The sequence below is a fragment of the Euphorbia lathyris genome, chromosome 9 (genome assembly GCF_963576675.1).
Source record: "Euphorbia lathyris chromosome 9, ddEupLath1.1, whole genome shotgun sequence".
In the NCBI taxonomy this organism is placed as follows: Eukaryota; Viridiplantae; Streptophyta; class Magnoliopsida; order Malpighiales; family Euphorbiaceae; genus Euphorbia; species Euphorbia lathyris.
The window spans coordinates 10,443,715-10,465,956 of NC_088918.1; the positions used below are offsets into that span (position 1 = coordinate 10,443,715).

General features: G+C 32.7%; 2 protein-coding genes across 13 annotated transcripts; both read left to right on the forward strand.

The window, feature by feature from the left end:
• On the forward strand, positions 1–15,825 carry LOC136206315 (uncharacterized ATP-dependent helicase C144.05-like). 12 transcript variants are annotated; one of them, XM_065997327.1, is made up of 8 exons: positions 1–289; positions 13,047–13,224; positions 13,544–13,621; positions 14,105–14,175; positions 14,299–14,369; positions 14,826–14,945; positions 15,241–15,285; positions 15,387–15,825. In XM_065997327.1, exons 1-5 carry the CDS (start codon positions 283–285, stop codon positions 14,328–14,330), a joined length of 366 nt encoding a protein of 121 aa, XP_065853399.1. In that variant the 5' UTR covers positions 1–282; the 3' UTR covers positions 14,331–14,369; positions 14,826–14,945; positions 15,241–15,285; positions 15,387–15,825. The 12 variants fall into 12 exon arrangements, 10 of the variants coding, with proteins under 10 accessions (XP_065853399.1, XP_065853400.1, XP_065853401.1 ...); XM_065997328.1 differs by having other exon boundaries at positions 14,857–14,945; XM_065997329.1 differs by having other exon boundaries at positions 14,302–14,369.
• A 3,616-nt stretch (positions 15,826–19,441) lies between these two features.
• LOC136206359 (uncharacterized protein At5g23160-like) lies at positions 19,442–21,950 on the forward strand. Its single transcript, XM_065997383.1, has 2 exons — positions 19,442–19,768; positions 21,327–21,950. The coding sequence occupies exons 1-2, from the start codon at positions 19,466–19,468 to the stop codon at positions 21,837–21,839; spliced, it is 816 nt and encodes a 271-aa protein (XP_065853455.1). The 5' UTR covers positions 19,442–19,465; the 3' UTR covers positions 21,840–21,950.
• The last annotated feature ends 292 nt before the right edge of the window (positions 21,951–22,242 follow it).

Genomic DNA, 22,242 nt, shown 5'->3' on the forward strand with positions numbered 1-22,242 from the left:
AGGATCCCTAACTCTCCTCTTTCCTTCTCTTCACGCGGACGCCCTTCTCCCTCACTTCTCATGTGGCGATCGACTCCCCCTCCTCGGCTCCCATGGATTCCGGCGTTCCTTTTTTGTCGATTTCACTCTCATTTACTCGCTTTACCCGGGTCTATGGTTCTCGTTTGGTTTCGGGCCTGTAGGAGGCTCTATCAAACTAATTCCGGCGACGGCGGCGGTGATCTCCGCCTCCGATGAAGAAGCCTAGTGTCCTGAGGAGGTCCGGTCCGCTCCTAACTCAACATGCAAGGTAAATTTCTGGTTTCTGGTGTTCTCTCTACTCCTTCTCTGTTTTGGCTATTTCTCTTTGAGTTTACCACGGGTTCAGAGAACTCTTATGACCATGTTTGGTGTTTTTTGGGTTAAATGCTTGCTGAGTTGGTGCTTTTGGTTCTTTGAATTCCTAGAGTTCAAGAGCTAGATGAATGTTTGGTTATTCCTGTCTGGGTTAGTTTTTTGGTTCCTTATGCTCCTACGATTCGATTGCAAGGTAAATGTTTGCTGTGTCTATTCTAATTTAGGACGGCTATGGTTTCGTTTACCGTATTGGTTTGCTGCTTGGTTGTGATCACTGTGTTTGTGGTTCTGCTGTTTCCTATTGTTCTGAGCTTGAGTTATATACGGGGGATAACCTTCCGCACCATTCAAACGGTTCCGAAGACGCAACCAGAGCCGTGGTCGGCTCTGGAGGGTGCTTCGGTTCTCCGGGAGTGAATACGGGTCTCGGTTATTGTCTGATTACTTCCTTATTGTCGTATTCTTTTTATTACTGAAATTAAAACCATATGATGCCTAATTAGTAGTTAGTGTTGCTATATACAAAATCGTACCATTTTATACGGTTGAAGTTAATTTATACTTTCTTGTAAAATGATAGGAGTAAATTTGGACTTCATCCTTAATCTGTTTGAAGATTTTGGACCTCCCTTAATTAACGGGTCCTGGGCGGTCGCCCCCCAACTCATCCTTCAAGACCAGCCCTGAGTTCAGAGGACTAATAAATCGCTCTAAGAAAGTTTACGAGGCCAATAGGATTTTTTAGGCCACGTTAATTGAACCAGCGATCATTTATTCTTTTGAATTATGCTCTTAAACTTAATTTTCATACACATTGAACCTCTTACTAACTACTTGAACAATTACCAATCATAATTATCATTTGTATCATAGTTGTTAGAACGTACGAGTCGCGAGTCGATTCGATACGATTCAGGAGGATTTTGAGTCGACTCTATGGTATGACTCGACCATGAATTGGCCGAATCGGTGGTGACTCGGTTGAATCGGTCGAGTCACCCGATTCGGTCAATTCATGACACTATTTGAAAAAAAAATTATGAACTTACAGATGAGAGTTATGAAATAATTTATGAAGATGAGAGTTATGAAATAATTTATGAAGATATAGACAGTATCTAGGGTGGGGCTGGAGCCCCCGGGTCGCCGCCGGAAACGGGTGGAAATTTAATTTTCCAGCCTCCTGTGTATGGCGGCCGAGAGCTGGTTCCATAGATAAAGAGGACAAATAAGTACAAATAAGTTTAGATTGAAGATGATAGAATGGTTTATTATTATTTTTTAAAATAACATAAAACAATGCTGTTTTTATTAGATGAAACACATCGTTTCATTAAATTACACAAAATAATAGAATATGATGAATCCAACCAACTCTCCACGTGATTTAAGAGGTAGTGGAAGTTTTGTTTGATGGAAAAGAGGCTTGTCAAGCAAAAAAAAAGGTATTTTTATTGTGAAAAACATTTGTATGAAAATAAAAAAATTAATTTGTAATTTTAAATCTATATACATTATTAGTCCCTAATTTTGTCCAAAAAAAATTATTTCTCTCCCTATATTTTGAAAACTTACAATTTACTCTCCGAATTTATTCAAAGTGATGTAATATCAACTCCTAAAATGTACACTTTAAGTAAATTAATAATAGATTATTGTAAGTTCAACATCTTTTCTAATATTAATTTTATTAGGATTAGGATTGTATTAAATTTGAATTTTAATTTAAGTATTTAAATGATAACTTAATATAATTTCTATTTGGATATTAAAATTACATTTTAAACTCATATTTAAAGTTAATTATGATTAATATTTTATTTATTATAATATTTTGAATTTGATCCGAACCTTACGATTCGATTTGATTCACGAATCTCGATTCACAAAATGAGATTCCGAGTCACGAGTCGAATCTCGATTTAACAACAATGATACAAACATTTGGATTAATTAATGGGAAATTTACAGAGAAATTAAGTTTCAAAAATTTATCTACAATTATTTTCAAGAAATAATTTGAATTATGTTAAACTAATTCAATCATTATTTTTAATAATTTTTTTGAAACCATTTGTTAATATATTTTAAGGAATAGGGTTTATAAATATATATATATATAAAAGATTTAATTTATATATTAAAATATAAAAATATATTTTATTTGTTTGATATAGAAAATAGTAACATATTTGAAAATAAAGAATGATTTTATTCTATTTTTACAACTGATTATGATTTTTATGTATAAAATAAAAAAGAGCAGCCCTATCCATTACATGAACAATGGGCCAAGGAAATCTATTCGCATATTTCAGGTTCAAGTTCAACTTTTTATTTATTATTCCTTTTTTTTTGGTAAAATACATAAATATCATAATTAAGTACAATATTACAACTACATCATATTAGTAAATTTAATTCTTAATAATTTTATTAGTTTGATATTATTTAAATTAGTACTTGACATAATTGTAAATAAATTTTCAAATCTGAATTTCTGTGTAAATTTCCCTTCTATTTTTAAGCTGTTAATATAAATATTTGTAGGGACGATATCCAAGGAGCAGTCCTATTACATGAACAAATGGGCCATAGAGCACCCTTGTTACATGAACAATAGCCCAAGAAAACGTACTCATATTAAACTCATGCTATTTTTAGGTGCAAGTTGCAACTTTTTTTTAAATAGTTTTTATTACTAAAATTGAAATTATATGATGCCTAATTAGTAATTAGTGCTGCCATTGGGAGATAATTCCTGAATTTGGCTTAAAAAGACGATTTACCGTCCCAACTTTACTTAAAGTGACTGAATTTGTTCAAAGTGACCTATTGAACTTGCTTAGAGTGATCCATTTTTTCCCGTGAATTTATTTAAAATGATATACATTTTAATTCTCTCTTATTATGCTACGTGAATTTAGAAATGGATTAATTATGTCACTTTAAGCAAGTTGAGGAAGCCAATTGAATTTTCGACCAAGTTCGTAAGAATCATGATGCATTAAACCCTAAGCAGAAAAATCGATCGACCCCAGTGTCTTGTTGATAAGATTAATTAGTTAACGTCTTAACTGAGGAGAGAAATTGAGATGTATATATCACTATAGAGGACTAATTAATTAAAGTGATATGATTAACCTCCTAACTCACGGTAGAAATTGAAACATTTATAAGTTGAGTGGACAATAAGTCACTCTAAGTAAATTTAGGGGACCAAAATGATTATTTAAGCCAATAAATAGTGAAATGGTAGGTCATTGCCTCTAAATCCAAGGAAACAGTGCCCTAACTTTTATCTCAGAAGCTGCGTGATAGTGAAAGAAAGCGAACTCCTCTCCTCCATTTCCTGTTTATTCATTTGGTAAATCCCTAATCTTAGTGAGCTCCTCTCCTCCATTTCATGTTTATTCATTTGGTAAATCCCTAATCTCAGTGAGCTCCTCTCCTCCATTTCATGTTTATTAATTTGGAATTCCAATGAGCTTCTCTCTTCCATTATCTTTTGAACTATGTTATTTCATTGATGCTTATTGGATAATATGTGATTTGATGTAGAATGTCGCTAACTAGTTCAGCTCAGGCTGGTGAAGTTTTGTGTTCCAACCTCGAAACTGGACCTTATGGAGAAAATGTAATATTCTGAATTAGAAGTTCCTCTTGAGATATAGAATGTTGGTGTAGATACTTGAATTGAATTAGATTGTACTGTCGTTCAAAGTGGTTGATTTTGACTAATTTTGCAATTATTTTTCTTTTATATATTATTTTGTTTTCTTTTTATAGATGCCCGATTATATGGAAACAGATAGGTGCATGGAAGGGTTTGACTTACCTTTCCATGTACCATCTAAATTCGTCTTTCCCGATGGGCTTTTCCCCTATTCCGCTGGTGTTTTCTCAATCAACGTTGACGCCAAAATGTTGAATGTTCGGGAAACACGTTTTCCGTTGTGTGTCACGCCTCCGGTACATCGTCAAAAAGATTATAGGAAGTGTCAAATATATAATATCTATTTTTTATTTTGCTTGTATTGATCAATATTTAATTGTTTTTCTTTGTATTGATAGTATGTTTTTATAGGTCTATTATCTCAATTATCTCAGCAGTCCAGGGATGCTACTGCTGGACTATAAATGAAGATTGCAGTACCTTCAGTCTTGAAGACACCATTTGCTCCTTCAGATATGTGTATGATATTTTGGCTGTTCTTCGAAATACGGGGGTTCCGGTTGAGGGTTCAAACTCTAAACAGGTATCCTTCGTCTTAGTAGATTATGTCTTAGTAGTTAACTAGAACTTAACTCATTCATTTTATGGTTTTATTGTGTGTATTTGATGATTATTTGTGGCTAGTATTATGAATCTATGATTTTTTTTAGGGTAATTGATTTATTAGTCCCTATATTTTGACAAAACACACTGTTTAGTCCCTGTATTTTCAAAAACACACGGTAAAATCCCTAATGTTTTTCTCGGTGAACGGTTTAGTCCCTAACGTTTTTTCAGTGAACTGTTTAGTCCATGCCGTTAGACTCTCATGAAGATTTTGTTAGTCAATTTGGATTTGCGTTCTTCTTTTCCTTTATTTTCCTCTCCTTTAAACTCTAATGCATCTGAAATCAACTTTGAGTGTTATTCTTCTTGATTTTCTTCTTAATCATTCAAATTCCCAAGTATTGGGTCTGTTCTTTTTCTTGTTCTCCATACAAATAGCTTCTTCTTCTAAATTGAATTTCCTCTTCTGAAGTTTGAAGGTAAATAATAAAGAGTAATTTAGTCATTTCCGAAGTCATAAACGGTAAAAAATCTAACAAACAGATGAAAGGACTAAACAGTTCACTGAGAAAAAGGTTAGGGACCTTATCATGTGTTTTTTAAAATATAAGGACTAAACAGTGTGTTTTGTCAAAATATAGAGACTAATAAATTAATTACCCTTTTTTTTATGCGCCTCGTGTCGCTCGGACGGACGCCTTAAGTTGCGCCTTGCACCAAGGCTCCAAGACCCTCTTGCGCCTTTAATAACTATGAACCGAACAGATAGATTACTTCTCCCATCAGTTGTGACTTCTTGTTAGTCTTTGCTCTACATTCTCTTTCTCGAAAGAAAGTAAACCAGAAGCTTTAGACAGAAAAATATCAGCTCTGCCTTCTTTCTATTAGTCTCATAATTTAGATATTTATATTTCTAATTATTTTTATTTATTGCTAACAGTTTTTAACGGTTGGGCAGACGCTCCATAGTTGGAGCACCGCCTTCGGTCATGCTGAAATGAAGTCTATGCTGTGTAGACATAGCCCTATAGTGGGCATGATTATCATAACTGACGAGATTGAATTTTATGTGACTAATAAAAGATTAGTTTACAGTGGTATGGGGAAGGTGAAAGAAGCCATACATGGGATGACCAGATTACCCTGTTCAGAACATACCGTGCTACTCACAAGTTGGAATGAGTGTTATGATTCAGATACCAATACTATAGCTAGTTATTGGTTGACCCAAAATAACTGAGGCACCAAATTTGGCATCGGTGGTTATTATAGGATATGGATAGAAATGACTGTTGATTTGATATGTTTGAAATCAGTAACTCTAGCTACTGTTGCAGTTGAGGAAGAAGAGTTATTGGATAATGATTTAGTTGGCCCAAAATAACTGGGGCACCAAATTTGGCATCGATGGTTATTATAGGATATGGATGGAAATAACTGTTGATTTGATATGTTTGAAATCAGTAACTCTAGCTACTGTTGCAGTTGAGGAAGAAGAGTTATTGGATAATAATTTAGAAGCATTAATTCTAGTCACTGATTTACTTGGTATCTGAATCAACAGTCATCCCCTGCAAGTAAATCAGTGACTAGAGTTAATGCTTCTAAATCATTATCTAATAACTCTTCTTCCTCAACTGTAACAGTAGCTAGAGTTACTGATTTCAAACATATCAAATCAACAGTTATTTCCTTCCATATCCTATAATAACCACCGATGCCAAATTTGGTGCCCCAGTTATTTTGGGCCAACTGAATCATTATCCAATAACTCTTCTTCCTCAACTGCAACAGTAGCTAGAGTTACTGATTTCAAACATATCAAATCAACAGTCATTTCTATCCATATCCTATAATAACCACCGATGCCAAATTTGGTGCCTCAGTTATTTTGGGCCAACCAATAACTACCTATAGTATTGGTATCTGAATCATAACACTCATCCCAACTTGTGAGTAGCACGGTATGTTCTGAACAGGGTAATCTGGTCATCCTATGTATGCTTCTTTCACCTTCCCCATACTACTGTAAACTAATCCTTTATTAGTCACATAAAATTCAATCTCGTCAGTTATGGTAATCATGCCCACTATAAGGCTATGTCTACACAGCATAGACCTCATTTCAGCATGACCGAAGGCGGTGCTCCAACTGTGGAGCATCTGCCCAATCGTTAAAAACTGTTAGCAATAAATAAAAATCATTAGAAATATAAATATCTAAATTATGAGACTAATAGAAAGAAGGAAGAGCTGGTATTTTTCTGTCTAAAGCTTCTGGTTTACTTTCTTTCGAGAAAGAGAATGTGGAGCAAAGACTAACAAGAAGTCACAACTGATGGGAGAAGTAATCTATCTGTTCGGTTCATAGTTATTAAAGGCGCAAGAGGGTCTTGGTGCAAGGCGCAACTTAAGGTGTGCGCCCGAGCGACACGAGGCGCATAAATAAAATCATAGAGATTCATAATACTAGCCACAAATAATCATCAAATACCAACAATAAAACCATAAAATGAACGAGTTAATTACTAAGACATAATCTACTAAAACGAAGGATACCTGTTTAGGGTTTGAACCCTCAACCGGAACCCTCGTATTTCGAAGAACAGTCAAAATATCATACACATATCTGAAGGAGCGAATGGTGTATTCAAGACCGAAGGTACTGCAATCTTCATTTATAGTCCAGCAGTAGCATCCTTGGACTGCTGAGAGAATAGACCTATAAAAACATGCTATCAATACAAAGAAAAACAATTAAATATTGATCAATACAAAGCAAAATAAAAAATAGATATTATATATAGACGCTTCCTATAATCTCTTTGACGATGTACCGGAGGCGTGACACACAACGGAAAACGTGTTTCCCGGACATTTTGGCGTCAACGTTGATTGAGAAAACACCAGCGGAATAGGGGAAAAGCCCATCGGAACCCTTCCATGCACCTATCTGTTTCCATGTAATCGGGCATCTATAAAAAGAAAACAAAATAATATATAAAAGAAAAATCATTGCAAAATTAGTCAAAATCAACCACTTTGAACGACAGTACAATCTAATTCAATTCAAGTATCTACACCCACATTCTCTATCTCAAGAGGACCTTCTAATTCAGAATATTACATTTTCTCCATAAGGTCCAGTTTCGAGGTTTGAACACAAAACTTCACCAGCCTGAGCTGAACTAGTTAGCGACATTCTACATCAAATCACATATTATCCAATAAGCATCAATGAAATAACATAGTTCAAAAGATAATGGAGGAGAGAAGCTCATTGGAATTAGGAATTTACCAAATTAATAAACATGAAATGGAGGAGAGGAGCTCACTGAGATTAGGGATTTACCAAATGAATAAACAGAAAATGGAGGAGAGGAGTTCGCTTTCTTTCACTATCACGCAGCTTAAATAATCATTTTGGTCCCCTAAATTTACTTAGAGTGACTTATTGTCCACTCAACTTATAAATGTTTCAATTTCTACCGTGAGTTAGGAGGTTAATCATATTACTTTAATTAATTAGTCCTCTATAGTGATATATACATCTCAATTTCTCTCCTCAGTTAAGACGTTAACTAATTAATCTTATCAACAAGACACTGGGGTCGATCTGTTTTTCTGCTTAGGGTTTAATGCATCATGATTCTTACGAACTTGGTCGAAAATTCAATTGGCTTCCTCAACTTGCTTAAAGTGACATAATTAATCCATTTCTAAATTCACGTGGCATAATAAGAGAGTTAAAATGTATATCATTTTAAATAAATTTACGGAAGAAAAGGATCACTCTAAGCAAGTTTAATAGGTCACTTTGAACAAATTCAGTCACTTTAAGTAAAGTTGAGGCGGTAAATCGTCTTTTTAAACCAAATTCAAGAATTATCTCCCAATGGCAGCACTAATTAGGCATCATATAATTTCAATTTTAGTAATAAAAACTGTCACACCCGACCCTAAAGAAATTTAGACATGGACGTGACAAAAACTATTTAAAAAATAGCATGAGTTTAATATGAGTATGTTTTCCTGGGCTATTGTTCATGTAACAAGGGTACTCCATGGCCCATTTGTTCATGTAATAGGAATGCTCCTTGGATATTGTCCCTACAAATATTTATATTAACAGCTTAAAAATAGAAGGGAAATTTACACAGAAATAATATATATTAAATATTTGAATAATTTATAGTAATAATTAAAATTTTAAAAGAAATAAGACGTTACATTTGAGGGTAATATTGTCTTTTAATAAAAAAATCATCTATTCCATTCTATTTTATTCCACCAACCAAACATAAATAGTTATTCCTAATAAATTTCTTTTCCATTCTTTGCTATTTTATTCCTTTAGAATAGTCATTCTATTTTATTCTATACCGCTATCAAATGACACCTATTAGTAACAGATAACAAACATATGATTAAACGTGAAAAAATAAAAAAAAATTAAAAGAATATACTGTATTTTGTACAAGTTTAACAAACAAAATTCAAATATTTCACTGAATTTAAAAATATTAATCTTCAATTCTATTATTAAATCATACAAAAAAAATATGAAGGCCTTGTTTGACAATTAGCTGATAGTTTTGAGCTGATAGATGAGGGTAAATTTCATTAGTGGTGTACAACGTTTGTCCCATTTCACACTTTGGCGTACAACCTTAAATTTGTCTCACTAATATGTACGAACTTATAAGTAACCTCCCACTTTGGTGTATGGCCGGTTAAAATGACCGGTCAACGTGCCACATCAGCAGTTTGACCGGTCAAAAAGTGAAAAATTGACCATTTAGAATAAAATTACTTCTTTACCCTCTTCTTCCTCCTTTCTCCTTTCTCTCTCTATTTTATTTCTATTCATTTAATCTTTCTTCATCATTCCCCTTTTATGCCTACGCCAAAAGAGCAAAAGATCTATCCGCGTCAGTCCTCTTATCTCCAGATTAACTCGTGCATCTTCCAGGCCCTTCATATTGTTGTTGTAGTTAAACAGAACTTTCGTATCCAATCAGAAACTCCATTTTTTTTAAGTCTTTGAAATTGCAAGATCAGAAACTCCAACTGTTAAATATAAAGCTAATTAGCTAATATCTAAAAGCAAGAGAACTAATCCAGTTGATTACTGAATAAGCAGTAGAAATGACGAAAATTAAAACTTACCGGAAAACTTGCATATATGGAGGGGTACTAGACTATGCTTCTCTACGATCTCAAAATCAAAGAAAGAGTTGGCTAAACATACAAACCAATCTTATGACAGAAACTGAAAGTATTATTTGCACATTTATACACACTCTAGGCTTTTAATACTATTAATTTGAGATTAATGAAACATTTAGGAGCCTGTATAGATATTTATTTTTGCCATTAATTAATTTTTGACTCCAACACAAAACAATTTTTTCAAATTCAAACTGTTCATTTCAATTCTAGTATTATTTTTGGTAATTCCCTTATTGACATGTATGGCAAGTATGGGAACATGAAATGCCAGACTTTGGTTTTCTCAAATGAGTCGATCCCGGGATAGCATTTCCTGGAACGCTTTATTGACGAGCGCGTCACCGCGAAAGTGAATAAAGCTATATTGATTTTCAGAGGTATCCAATAGGAAACGAAACCAAGTAAATGTACATCTGGGTATGATTTAGACATTGTCTAAATGCAATTGTATTGCATATGGTCTTTGTGTCTTCAGAGGGGCAACTTCGCCGAATTTGGTTCTTTAGAACTCCATAATTTTGGCTGTTGTCGTAATAAAAGGATTATTTGAAGAAAGGATTGAAGAGAAGGAGAGGAGTTAGAGAAAGAGACACTACAAGAAAATTGCTTTTTGACAACAAGTTTTGGCAACAACAGAAAACGTTGTTGCTAAAAATGAACTTTAGCAACGAAGTTTTTTATGTCGTTACCAAAGGTTGTTACTGTAAATTTCTTATGCCTCTCATTTAAGAAAATTCGGAAGGCAGAGTTTGTGGAAAATATGTATTAGCTTTGGCAACAATACTTTCGTTGCTATAAATGAAAGCATTTATAGCATTTATAACAACAATAAATGTTGTTGCTGTAAATGAATATATTTAGAGCAACGACGGAAAGTTGTTATAGTAAATGAAATATTTATCGCAACGACAGACAGTTGTTGTTGTATAACTAGAATTTTTTAGCAACCAAACAGATCGTTGCAAAAGAAAATTATTAAATAAATAAAATATTATCGTTACATAATTGATTATACTAAAAAAAATAATGAAATAAGAACTTTTTTTTCAAAAATAATATAAATCAAAATAAAAAATTTAAAATGTATTTAATAATATATTTTTATTTTATATTTCACTAAATATTACAAAAATGTATTTTTTAATTGATTTTAAATTTTAATTGATATTTAAAATTTAAATATACATAGAATAAATTTTAAAAATTAGTAAATTACATAATTCAAAATTAATTGTAAAATACATAACATACTATTTTATTTATATTATAAATATTAATAATAATAATAGTTATTTAGTTAAAAGGTTTTTTTTGAAAGGATTTAGTTAAAAGGTTTTATTTTATATTATGAAAGGTTTAAAGTACTATTTGGTCCCTGGCTGATCCAAAATTTTGTCATTTGGCCCCAGGTCTATTATTTGGTTACATTTGGCCCCTGATCTATCCCAATTGGTGAAATTTCACCCAATTTGTATTAAAATTTAACTGAATCGTTATCTTATTGATAAGTAACAATATTTTGACATTTGAACTTAATAGATTTTAGCCTAGAATTTGTTCTTTTATTTATTTTTTATTTTTTAATCTAATCTGTGTCGCTGACACGACTTGATTTTCACGGTTTTATATGATGGTTCATGTTAGCCGACCCCGAATCATTTCGGGACTAAGGCTTTGTTGTTGTTGTAATCTAATTTAATTATTTCCACATAATATGGAAAAAAAAAACTTTAAGAAATATCACATGTCAAGTTCAAGTGTCAAAATATCGTTATTTGTCAATGAGATAATAATTCCGTTAAGTATTCTTACAAATTGGGTGAAATTTTACCAATTGGGATAGGTGAAAGGCCAAATATGACCAAATACAGTAAAACCTCTATAAATTAATACTCGATAAATTAATAAACTCTTTAAAATAATAATTTCTTCTGGTCCCGACTTGGGCCAGTTCAAAAAATGATCAATTTTAATAAATTAATAAGATAATAATTTTCTGAAACAACCCTTTATAAATACATTGTATTATTACCTTTATAAATTAATAATTTCTCAAATACATATGCGAAATATATATAGATATACATATTTGGGATAATTTAACAAAATATGAATCTATAGTATTTTGTTTTTTCTTGAAATTTAAATCTAGTTGAATTTCATCTCTAACTATTCTCAGTGCATTCAAAAGTTCCGGTGTATCCTTGTCAAATTTTAACAAAAAATTCTAAAGAGTGGATGATGATATAATTGCTTCCTTTCTTGTGACTGGTTTCAGAGATACCAAATCATTCTCAGCTTCATCCTCAATTGAATTTTGCATAACGCTCGATACAATTTCTTCTAAACTTTGGATTTGTAAGCATTTATTATTTTCATCTGGATAATCCAATATTTGATTGACATTCATTTAATTGCGGTAACCAAACTGACCAATCATTCCCTCAAGTTCATGAATGTATTCTTCCGTGATTGCTTCCTCTAAATTCGTTGTGGCATATTCATCTCATGTACGAATTTTGCAATGTTTGAAACAATTAGTAATTTAAAATTTATTTATAAAAATTAAAAATCACTATAAATTAATAATTATTAATTTATCGATTAATTAATATCTCTATAAATTAATAAAATTTCTTAGTCCCAACATTATTAATTTATAGAAGTTTTACTGTAATAAATCAGGGGTTAAAAAAATACTTTAAGCCTATTATGAAATCATTAGTTTTTACAACAACAAGTTTGTTGTATAAAATTATTAATTTGCAACAACAGTTTTATTGTAAAAAAATCTTCTTTTTTTTCATTTCCCTCCAGAAAAAATGTGGCGGGATGAAAATGATTTGAGCTTAAATTTTGAAGGTTGAATCCAGTTTTATTGTAAAACAATTCTGTCTCTCTTCTTCTATACTCTCCTCTCTTCATTCTTCGTGTCATCCATTTCCACTAAACTCTCTCTCCCGTAGGGCAAATCCATCTTCCCCCCTAAGTTAACCATCTTCCAACTTTTCATGTCGGCCATGGCATCGGCGCAGATGGAGCCACTCATATCAGGAGCTAGCAATCGCATCATTCCAATCCTTAAAACCCTAAGACATTTACTCGTCATTCTCCAAACAATTTTTTTCTCCCTCTCTTGCTTATCTTCCCTCATCATCGCTCCTCTCACCCTTTGTCGACGGAATTGTTTCTGAAGCGGCATCTCTTTGGCGACTTGAGGAGGAGGATACTTTAAGGAGGAGAGCTCTTGCCGAGGGCATCGATATGACCGATGATGGGGACTGCCAGTGCCAATGGAATACTTATCTCCTTGCCGGTGTTAGATGGAACGCACTCTTTTGCCGTTCGTGGTTACGGGTCAACGGCAATTTGAAGTAAGTTTGTGTTTCTTATTTGCTTTTTATTATTTCGTTTTGAATGTTTATCTTAACAGGATTTCATCTAGTATTGGAATTTTGGTGGTTTGACAAGGAAATGGATTTGATTTTATCTTTTTGTAACATAGGGGCGAAATTGATCTTGTTTGGAAATATTTGTGTTAAATTTGAATCATTTCATACTTATCCAATTTGCACTTTCCTGAAAATGTTAGGGTCAAATTTGGAAGTTATCCCTATATTTTTTTTTTATGCATGAACAGGCTCCATATTCTGCTATAGAATAACTCATTTTAACTGTTCTGGTTTTTTCAAGTTGGAATGATGTACTTGATGTGTTGGAACATGCTTTCAATGCTAATGGCATCACATATATCCGGATGAAAGGAGGCAGGTAAATGGATATATAATCTATTAAACATCCTTGATTACATAATATCGTATTGTTTTACCACAACCTAAAAGCAGCTTTCCGTAAATACAAAATTGCTTTCTTTAAAAGCTGGAAAAATTTGGAAAGCTGCTTTTAGGAAAAGCTATGATTTGTTAGTTCTTAAACGAAGTTGTGAACGGACATTCTTAGTTCAATTTCCACATTGCTTTGTCCTAAGGTTTCCGATCAGCTTTGTCATAATGAAACTTGCATTGATTCTAATAATCATAGCAAAGTGCTCACTTCAGTCTTTCTTGGATTGGGAAATTTGCAGATAAAAAAAACTTCCATTTTCAAATTGGAGTTGTTCCGTATGTGAAAAAATTCCGGTAATCATAAAGTGTTTTACATGTAACCAGAATAATTGAAAAACAAATAGAAATTTTTGAACTTGAGTTGATCTTGTCATTTATGGCCTTCATTTTTGTGGCATTGTGAGTGTAGGAAAGCTCATATTGGCATCAGCCAATTGAGGGGACAGAACAGCAATCCGACATGGACTGGAAAAGTGCGAGGTGAGAAAGAATCACCAAGATCCATACAAGTTCTAATGTTGTTAATCCAGCATGGAGAAAATGGACTTAATCTCCTAGAAGCACAACATGTTGTTCTCATTGAGCCATTACTTAATCCTGCAGCAGAAGCTCAGGCAATCAGCCGAGTACACTGAATCGGACAGGAACATAAGACGCTTGTCCATCGTTTTATGGTAAGTTCTTGTGCTGCCTCATTTCATTTACATTACTTGAAAATTTTGTGCTATTTTGTACGTGGGGCCTAAATTGATACTTTTCCAAAAACCATAGGCCTATTTTGATACTTTATCCCTTGAATTTAATTAGACTGTTTGGCTAAGTTGATGAATTATGTTAATTTGCGTTGAGATTACTAGTTCGATCATGGCTTTGGATTATGGTTCAAAATTGCCAATTGTCATTTTAGATTGTTTTGAACTCAAAAGTTTTTATTGGATTGTCTGATTTGTGATTTGATAATTGAGGCAATTGTTATATTATATGTGCTGCTTATTCAGCCACAGGAAACAATCATTATGAACTCAAAACCACAGGAGTACCTGTTTCCTTTTTGGTCACTCAACCAGAGGAGCTGTGGTTTTGAAAGTAAGGCATAGAATGATCTTACATATTTTATTCTTTATATGTAGGTATTAAAGCTTAAATCAATTGCACATGCAGCTACACATCTCCGCATAGAGAACATGCTAGAGGGAATTGTACTGACATCACCAGTTTTCCGTGTTAAGCCAGCACATCCTATTGTCAAAGTAAGTCTAGCTCCTAATTATTTTCATACTCTTTTAATGTACACCCGACTCATTACATGTGCTCATAGGACTAAGTGAATTTTTACAGATTTCTCCATGTTTCTAATACATTGTTTCATTCCTTGGACATACATGAATAAGAAAAAATAAGCTCAGCATCATAACAATTTGTTGTCCCAATTGATTTTGCTTATAATTCCAACCTCTCTATGAGTTTTTTTAGTTTTCGTTTATGTTCTGATTCTCCAAATTACTATTGACTTAAAAATTCGATCTTATTTATTTTGTTTCTCAGATTTTAGTGGTCTTAGGAGACCGTTGTCGTAGCTACTTCTTGACAGTAAGTTTTTTTATTATACATTAATTCATTTTGGTTCTCAATTGTCTTATATTTATCTTGACTTGAGGTTATGAAGCTTTTTTGTGTCTTCTTTGCACCAGGTATTGGTGTTCCTCCATCAGTTTTCCACTATGCACTCCTACTCTCCTATACGTATTCGTTTGTAGCTTGCAAAGCAGCTACATCAATCCCATGAGGATCAAGCCATGGAAATAATATGTTGCTGTTTGGTTGGGTCCAAATAAGAAGATTAAAAAGGTTAATTAATACATAGAGCTTCTTGTTTTGCTCGGTTATGTTGCAATCAAAAGAATACTTATAGAGAATATTTTATATTTTCTCAAGTACCGATGAAATTAAATTGTATATCTGTAGGATTTAGCTAGAAGTTTATGATTTATATAAAAAATATTCTTGCAAGCCTTACCTTTATCAATTTAAATATTAGGGTTTACTGCTTTTTAGTTGATTTGTATGGTAAAAGACTTTTTATCCCATGTTGTAAAATTCAATTCAATAATATAATCATTTTACTTTTTACTTTGTATGTCTATATTCGGGTTAAATTCTCGTCTATATATATATATATGTATAATATTAATATATACATTTATTGCTACAAGTTGTTGCCAAAACTTAAATCTATTTGTAATTAAAAGTACTTATTTATGGAAACAAATTTATTTATTTCAGAAAAAAAATTTTGACAACATAAAAGTTGTTAACCATTAATATAATATCAGCAACAATATAGTTGTTGCAAAACCTCAATATGTATAGCTACGGTATGAGTTGTTGCGAAAACTCTAAAAATATAACGTCAGAACTTGTTGCAAAATATAAAACATCTTCACCAACGATATATGTTGTTGCAAAAAGATAATTTTATTCTCTAACATGCATTCCATATTTCGCAACAACAAATGTTTGCAACAACACGTGTTGTTGCCAAAAATATATTTTTTGCAACAACAGGATGTCGTTGCAGAACGCTTTAGTAACGGAATGTATCTCAACAACTAAAAGTCGTTGCGAAACATGCATTGTTGTTGCTAAAAATATTTTTCGCAACAACCATCTCTGTTGCAAAAAATCAATTTTCTTGTAGTGAGAGAGGAGTTAGAGAGAGAGAAATGATTTGGAGAAGAAAAAGAGGGAGAAGGAATGATGGAAAGATGGTGTTTCTTATTTAAGAAGAAGGGTATTTTTGTAATTATATTATGTGGGTCTGTTTTATAAATAAATAAAATAAAAGATGATGAGGTGGCGCGTTGACCGGACGTTGACCGGTCATTTTTACCGGCTGTACACTAAAGTGAGAGGTCACCTATAAGTTCGTATATATTAGTGAGACAAATTGAAGGTTGTACACCAAAGTGTGAAATGAGACAAACGTTGTACACCATTGATGAAATTTACCCGATAGATGATTACATTAGAAGTTAGCTGATTACCTTTTTGGTTAGTTGATTTGACTAGCGGATTGTGTGAATTTGTTTGGTAAAACTTAGCCGATTGCTAATAGCTGTTTGTGTAAAATGACAAATAAGGACATGGTAAAGCATTTATTTAGAATTAAAAAGTATTAATTAGGGGTAAAAATATCCATAAAAAGAGATCGAGCAATAAGCTAATTGAAAAACTACTAAAATGAGCCTTTTCAAAATTACCTTTTTGGACCTAATAAGCGCTTTCAAATCCCTCTTCACCAAACACCACCATTAGAGGTTTGACTAGTCAAACACTATAAAGTGTCTCAAATCTCCAATTTTACTCCAAAAAGCTCTTTACCAAACATGGCCGATTTTTTTTTTAGAATCAACTTACATGTAATTTATGCAGAATAAGACATAAAATATCTGTATTTTATAATAATGTCTAAAATTGACCCAACTTGCCAATGTTAAGGGTAAAATTGCTCTTGACTGTCAATGTTAGGGTAAAATTATATCATTTAAACGTTAAGGGTAAATTGCTTCTACTTGTAAACGTTAAGGGTATATTCCGTTAGATGTGATTAACCAAAAAAACAAATTGAACACAGAAAAACACATGAATAAGAAAATTAGAAATTAAAATGAAAGAGTTAGACAAATCTGAGGCATGTATTAACAGTTTTCTTAACATAGATGTCCTCACTATTGACGATCATTTCCCAAGATACAACAGATTACGCAAGAGAACTCAAACCGTGTGTAGACTCGTTATCACCGGAGCAAGAAAACAAAATACTGTGCAAACAGATAAAGAGCAGGAAAATAGAACCCGAAAGGATATGTTTGTTCACGAACAAATACGACTGTGCACAGACAGATACGACTGTTCACGTATGAACACAACTGTTTATGACAGACATGACTGTTTATGAAATGAGGTGTTTGTTGGTATTTAAATTAATATATGATTTTATTCAAAATTTTCCAACATATTCCTCGTTCTTTTCCTCTTTTTGCTCTTCCTCTTTTTGCTCTCCCTCTTGAACTTTCTGATTGAACACATCTCTACAGATCCTTATCTTTAAGGGTTTGTTTGTTTTGGGTCTGTTTGTTTTGGGGTTAGATGAGAGGTTAATTAAAGAGAAGTTATTTTTCTAACCTTGCTTAGAAAGGAATTTAAATGAAGGGTATTTTTCTAACTTTGTTTGGAAATGAGTTTAAATGGAGATGAGGGTTAAATGAAGGTTAAAAAACTTTGAAATAACCTCAATTTCAGTCCCGCCAAATTGATGGGATCTGGAGGTTCATCCATTTCTCCCCCTTCTCCTCCCTCTAATGAATATTGTAAAACCTTCATCCAAACAAATTTAGAGTCGTGAAACTTTTTCGCTTTCTATATTAAGTAGATCATAAAACCGAAACCAAAACCAAAACCAACGTTTCTTATTGTTTTGGTAGTGACAGTAACTGTTAATGATATAATTATTGATACAATCGATGGAACCAAGGTCAACACATCGATGGAAATACAAAATAAAATAAAATAATATTAAATATATTTTCTAGGAAGTTTTCCCTTCTATATTTATATGAACATTGACAGCATGTGCATCCTTTGAATATTGGTGAAAAACATATAATATAAGGAAGGAAGAGGTAACCACGACCCAGTCCAATTGAGTTAAATACATTATTGGTCACTAAATTTATATGATTGTTTCAAAACGATCACTCAACTTTAATTTATTTCGATAAAATCACTTAATTTTAAATTTTATTCCAATCAAGTCACTCCGGCGGTTTCATTGATTAAGAAGAAATCAGAATAATGACATGAGATGACACGTTAGCATGATTCAACTCAGATATTTGAACGAAACGACATGCGGAAGCCACGTGTCGGTTATTTTTTATAAAAAAACTCAATTTTTTTTATAAACATAACTGACACGTGACAACCAAGTGGTGCATACATGGATGTTACATATTGTTTCGGGGCTTAATACATCATTTGCCCATTGAACTTGTCTAAAAAAGCTTGATTGCCCCCTGAACATTCAAAGTGTCCCAACAGCCCCATGAACTTGGATAAAATATTCAGTTAGCTCCTTAAACTTGCACAAAATGTAATCAATTGATCAATCGGTTAAGTTAAATGCGGAAGATATGTTGTACGAGTCTTAAAAAAAGTAAAACAACCAAAATTGGGGTATACGGTTCTAATATTAGAGAAGACAAGTTATATAGTTGAGCAAACAATAACTTCTTTTTTAATCTATTTTTGAATTATGTAATAAAATTTTAAGATGCGTGGAATACATTTTCCGCATTTAACTTACTTTTTTACACAAGTTTAGGAGGCTATCAGAACACTTTGAAAGTTTAAATGGCTAATTAAACTTTTTGAACAAGTTCAGCTGACAAATGATGTATTAAGCCTTGTTTCGATCATAGCTCTGAGTTTAATCATGCTGACATATCATCTCATGTCATCAGAATGATGCCTTTTTACTCACTGAAATCACCGGAGTGACTTGATTGAGACCAAACTTAAAGTTGAATGATTTATTGACACAAATTTAAATTGAATAACTATTTTGAAACAACCATATAAGTTCGGTGACCAATGGTGCAATTAATCCCAGTCCAAGTCATTCCTTAAAGTCATAATCATTCAAATTTAATTATTCATATCAAATTGAGAATCTGATTAAATACAATTAACTTAACCAAACCCCTTCCCAATGCCCTTCTTCCTCCTCCTGCTCCATCCAATGGACGACGCCGCCGCCGCCGGCGATCCTAACCCCTGTCAACCCAAAACATCCTTTTTTCTGGCCTGTTTTGGTTTTTCCGGCAAACGCAAAGATTCCACTAAAATACCAGACAAACTTCATAATCGTAATCGTAGAAGGTTGCTTCTCCTGAAACAATCCGCCGCCACAAAAACTGTCCCCCTCGACTCCGATTCTATGTTTAACAAGTCAAAGCTCAAGAGAAACGCCGCCGCTCTCAAACCTCTAATTACTCCGGCGCCTCAAGAGCAGGTAAAAACAAGTCAATTTGTTCGAATATCCAGGCATTGAATTCATCTCCAAAACCAGTTTTATTTTTTTTTCAATTCATGATGCATCTTTTCTACTAAAATTTTATACATGTACTCTGTCCGCATGGCATCCGTTTCACAATACATCTCTTTTTAGAGAATTAATTTTTTTTTTAAACTTAATACGTTATTTACCTACCGAACTTGTTCAAAAAAACTTGATTGATCCCTATAGCCCCTCGAATTTGCATAAAAGGTTCAGTTAGTCCCGTAACCTTACTTAAAATATAATCAATTGGCCACTCGGTTACAAAAAGAAGTAATTTAAATCCGAAATGCGGTTCTAATATTAAAGATGATAAATTTTATACATTTTTAATCTATTTTTTTAATTATGCAATAACATTCTAAGATGTGTAAATATATTTTCCGCATTTAACTTACTTTTTTTTTTTTTTGCAACCGAATGAATAATTGATTATATTTTACGTAAGTTCAGAGGATAACTGAATATTTTATGCAAGTTGAAAGGGCTATCGAGACACTTTAAAAGTTTAGGGGGTAAATCAACCTTTTTGAATATGTTTAGGAAGCAAATGATGTATTAAGACCTTCTTTTTTGTTCCATAATACATGTTTTTTTTTATTCAATTGATTTTTACCATATATACTCTAATTTAAGTTAGCTTAAGTTACTTTTTATTTTATTTTAGGAATAGATAAAAATTAATCATTGGATGCAATTATTGTAAAAGTATCAAAATTTTTTAATTAAAATTAATTATTTTTTTTAATTAATATGCCTTAATTTTAAAGTGAGCAGCTAAATACCGCACTCAAATTACTATCACCGCCTTCATTTGGACTTTTTTGCCCTTCTCATAATTTTGATCAAAAACTAAAAATTCTCTCTCCAAAATCATAAACCCGAAAAACAATAATTGAAATTATGAAAATAATTGATGTGTAACAACCTGAACCACGAAAATGGACGATTACGAGTCGGAAACATTAAAATTTATGTTTTTTTATCAAAGAACTCATGAAAATAATACATATTTTTCATGACGAAATTGGGGAATTTTGCATTTTTCGTCATAAAAAATTGATCGATTTAGTATTTTTCGTCACTAAAAATTTTACGATTTTGCACATTCAAAATTTGGCCTAAACGGATGCGGCATCCGTTCGGCCCATGGTGGGGGCGGACGTGGCACTCCGCCCCACCAATGGTGAGAACGGATGGCGCATCCGCCCGGCCCATGGTGGGGGCGGATGCGCCATCCGTTCTTGCCATGGGTCGGTCGGAGTGCCGCGTCCGCCCCCACCATGGGCCGAACGGATGCCGCATCCGTTTAGGCCAAATTTTAAATTTTTCTCTCAAATTTTTTTTCTCAAATTTTGAATCAAAAATTATGTAAAGGGTAAAATTGTCAAAAGATGGCGGTAGTAAGGAATTTAAGGACGGTAAATAGCAATACCCATTTTAAAAGACATATATTATGGAACAAATGAATATATAGTAGTAATTTGAATTTGAATTTGTATTTTTAATACAGATAAGGCGGAGTTTGGAAAAGAAAGTGATAACTGAAAAAGTGAAAGTTTTGGATAATACAAAAGGTCATGGTAGTTGTACGAATGAATCATTCAAAAGGAGAATAGATACTATAAGAAATGTGTATACCCAACCTGGTTCACCGGACACTAAAAGTAAGTGGTATCCAGTTCCACTTGTCCAATCAACATCATTTCCAACGGATAAAACCCAAAAACCTGGAGAGGGAATCGAAAGAAGAAGAAATAAGATTGATGCATTGATGGGTATGTCAATTATAATGGTGACTTTGGTGATAATCTTGATTTGGGGAAGAGTATGTGCAATTATCTGCACATGTACATGGTTATACTTTGTTCCTAGACTAAGACAGTATGGAGAGGCTCAGACTCAGCTCGTTAATCTGAAACCGGGTCAAACCCTTCAATTGGATTTTAGTTCCAACAAGTACAAAAAGCGAGTGGTTTTTGAAGGCTTTCTTGAGAGAAGAAACCACAGTCGCTCTGCTGTTTGAATTTTGTTTCACTTTCACACACATACATTACATATGATGGTATTTGTGTAAATTATTTGTTAATTTGTTGGAAGAAAATAATAATAAAAAAGGTTTAGTTAATTGGTCAAATTGCTACAACTTTTATCTTATATATATATATATATTAATTTAGGGATAAGGTGTAAAAATACTCCTAATGTTTACAGTAATGAGCAATTTTACCTTTAATGTCTTGCGTAATTTTACCTTAATATTGACAAGTTGGGTCAAATTTATACATTATTATAAAGTTGAAGATAAAATTATACTCCCTTCGTTTATATAAGTCGTTTTAGAAAGTGATTTTTTTTCAAAATATAAGTCGTTTTGGTTTTCCAAGAATTTTTAGTTTAGTTTTTTGGTCCAAACATTAAATTTTTTG

What these genes read in the sequence shown, in the direction of transcription:
- LOC136206315 (XM_065997320.1), top strand. An exon ending in CGGGTCAACGGCAATTTGAA is followed by an intron (nt 13,225 to 13,543) that starts GTAAGTTTGTGT and finishes GGTTTTTTCAAG; the next exon opens with TTGGAATGATGTACTTGATG. An exon ending in ATCCGGATGAAAGGAGGCAG is followed by an intron (nt 13,622 to 14,104) that starts GTAAATGGATAT and finishes TTGTGAGTGTAG; the next exon opens with GAAAGCTCATATTGGCATCA.
- LOC136206359 (XM_065997383.1), top strand. Translation starts at nt 19,466, where the DNA reads ATGCCCTTCTTCCTCCTCCTGCTCCATCCAATGGACGACGCCGCCGCC. An exon ending in CTCCGGCGCCTCAAGAGCAG is followed by an intron (nt 19,769 to 21,326) that starts GTAAAAACAAGT and finishes TTTTTAATACAG; the next exon opens with ATAAGGCGGAGTTTGGAAAA.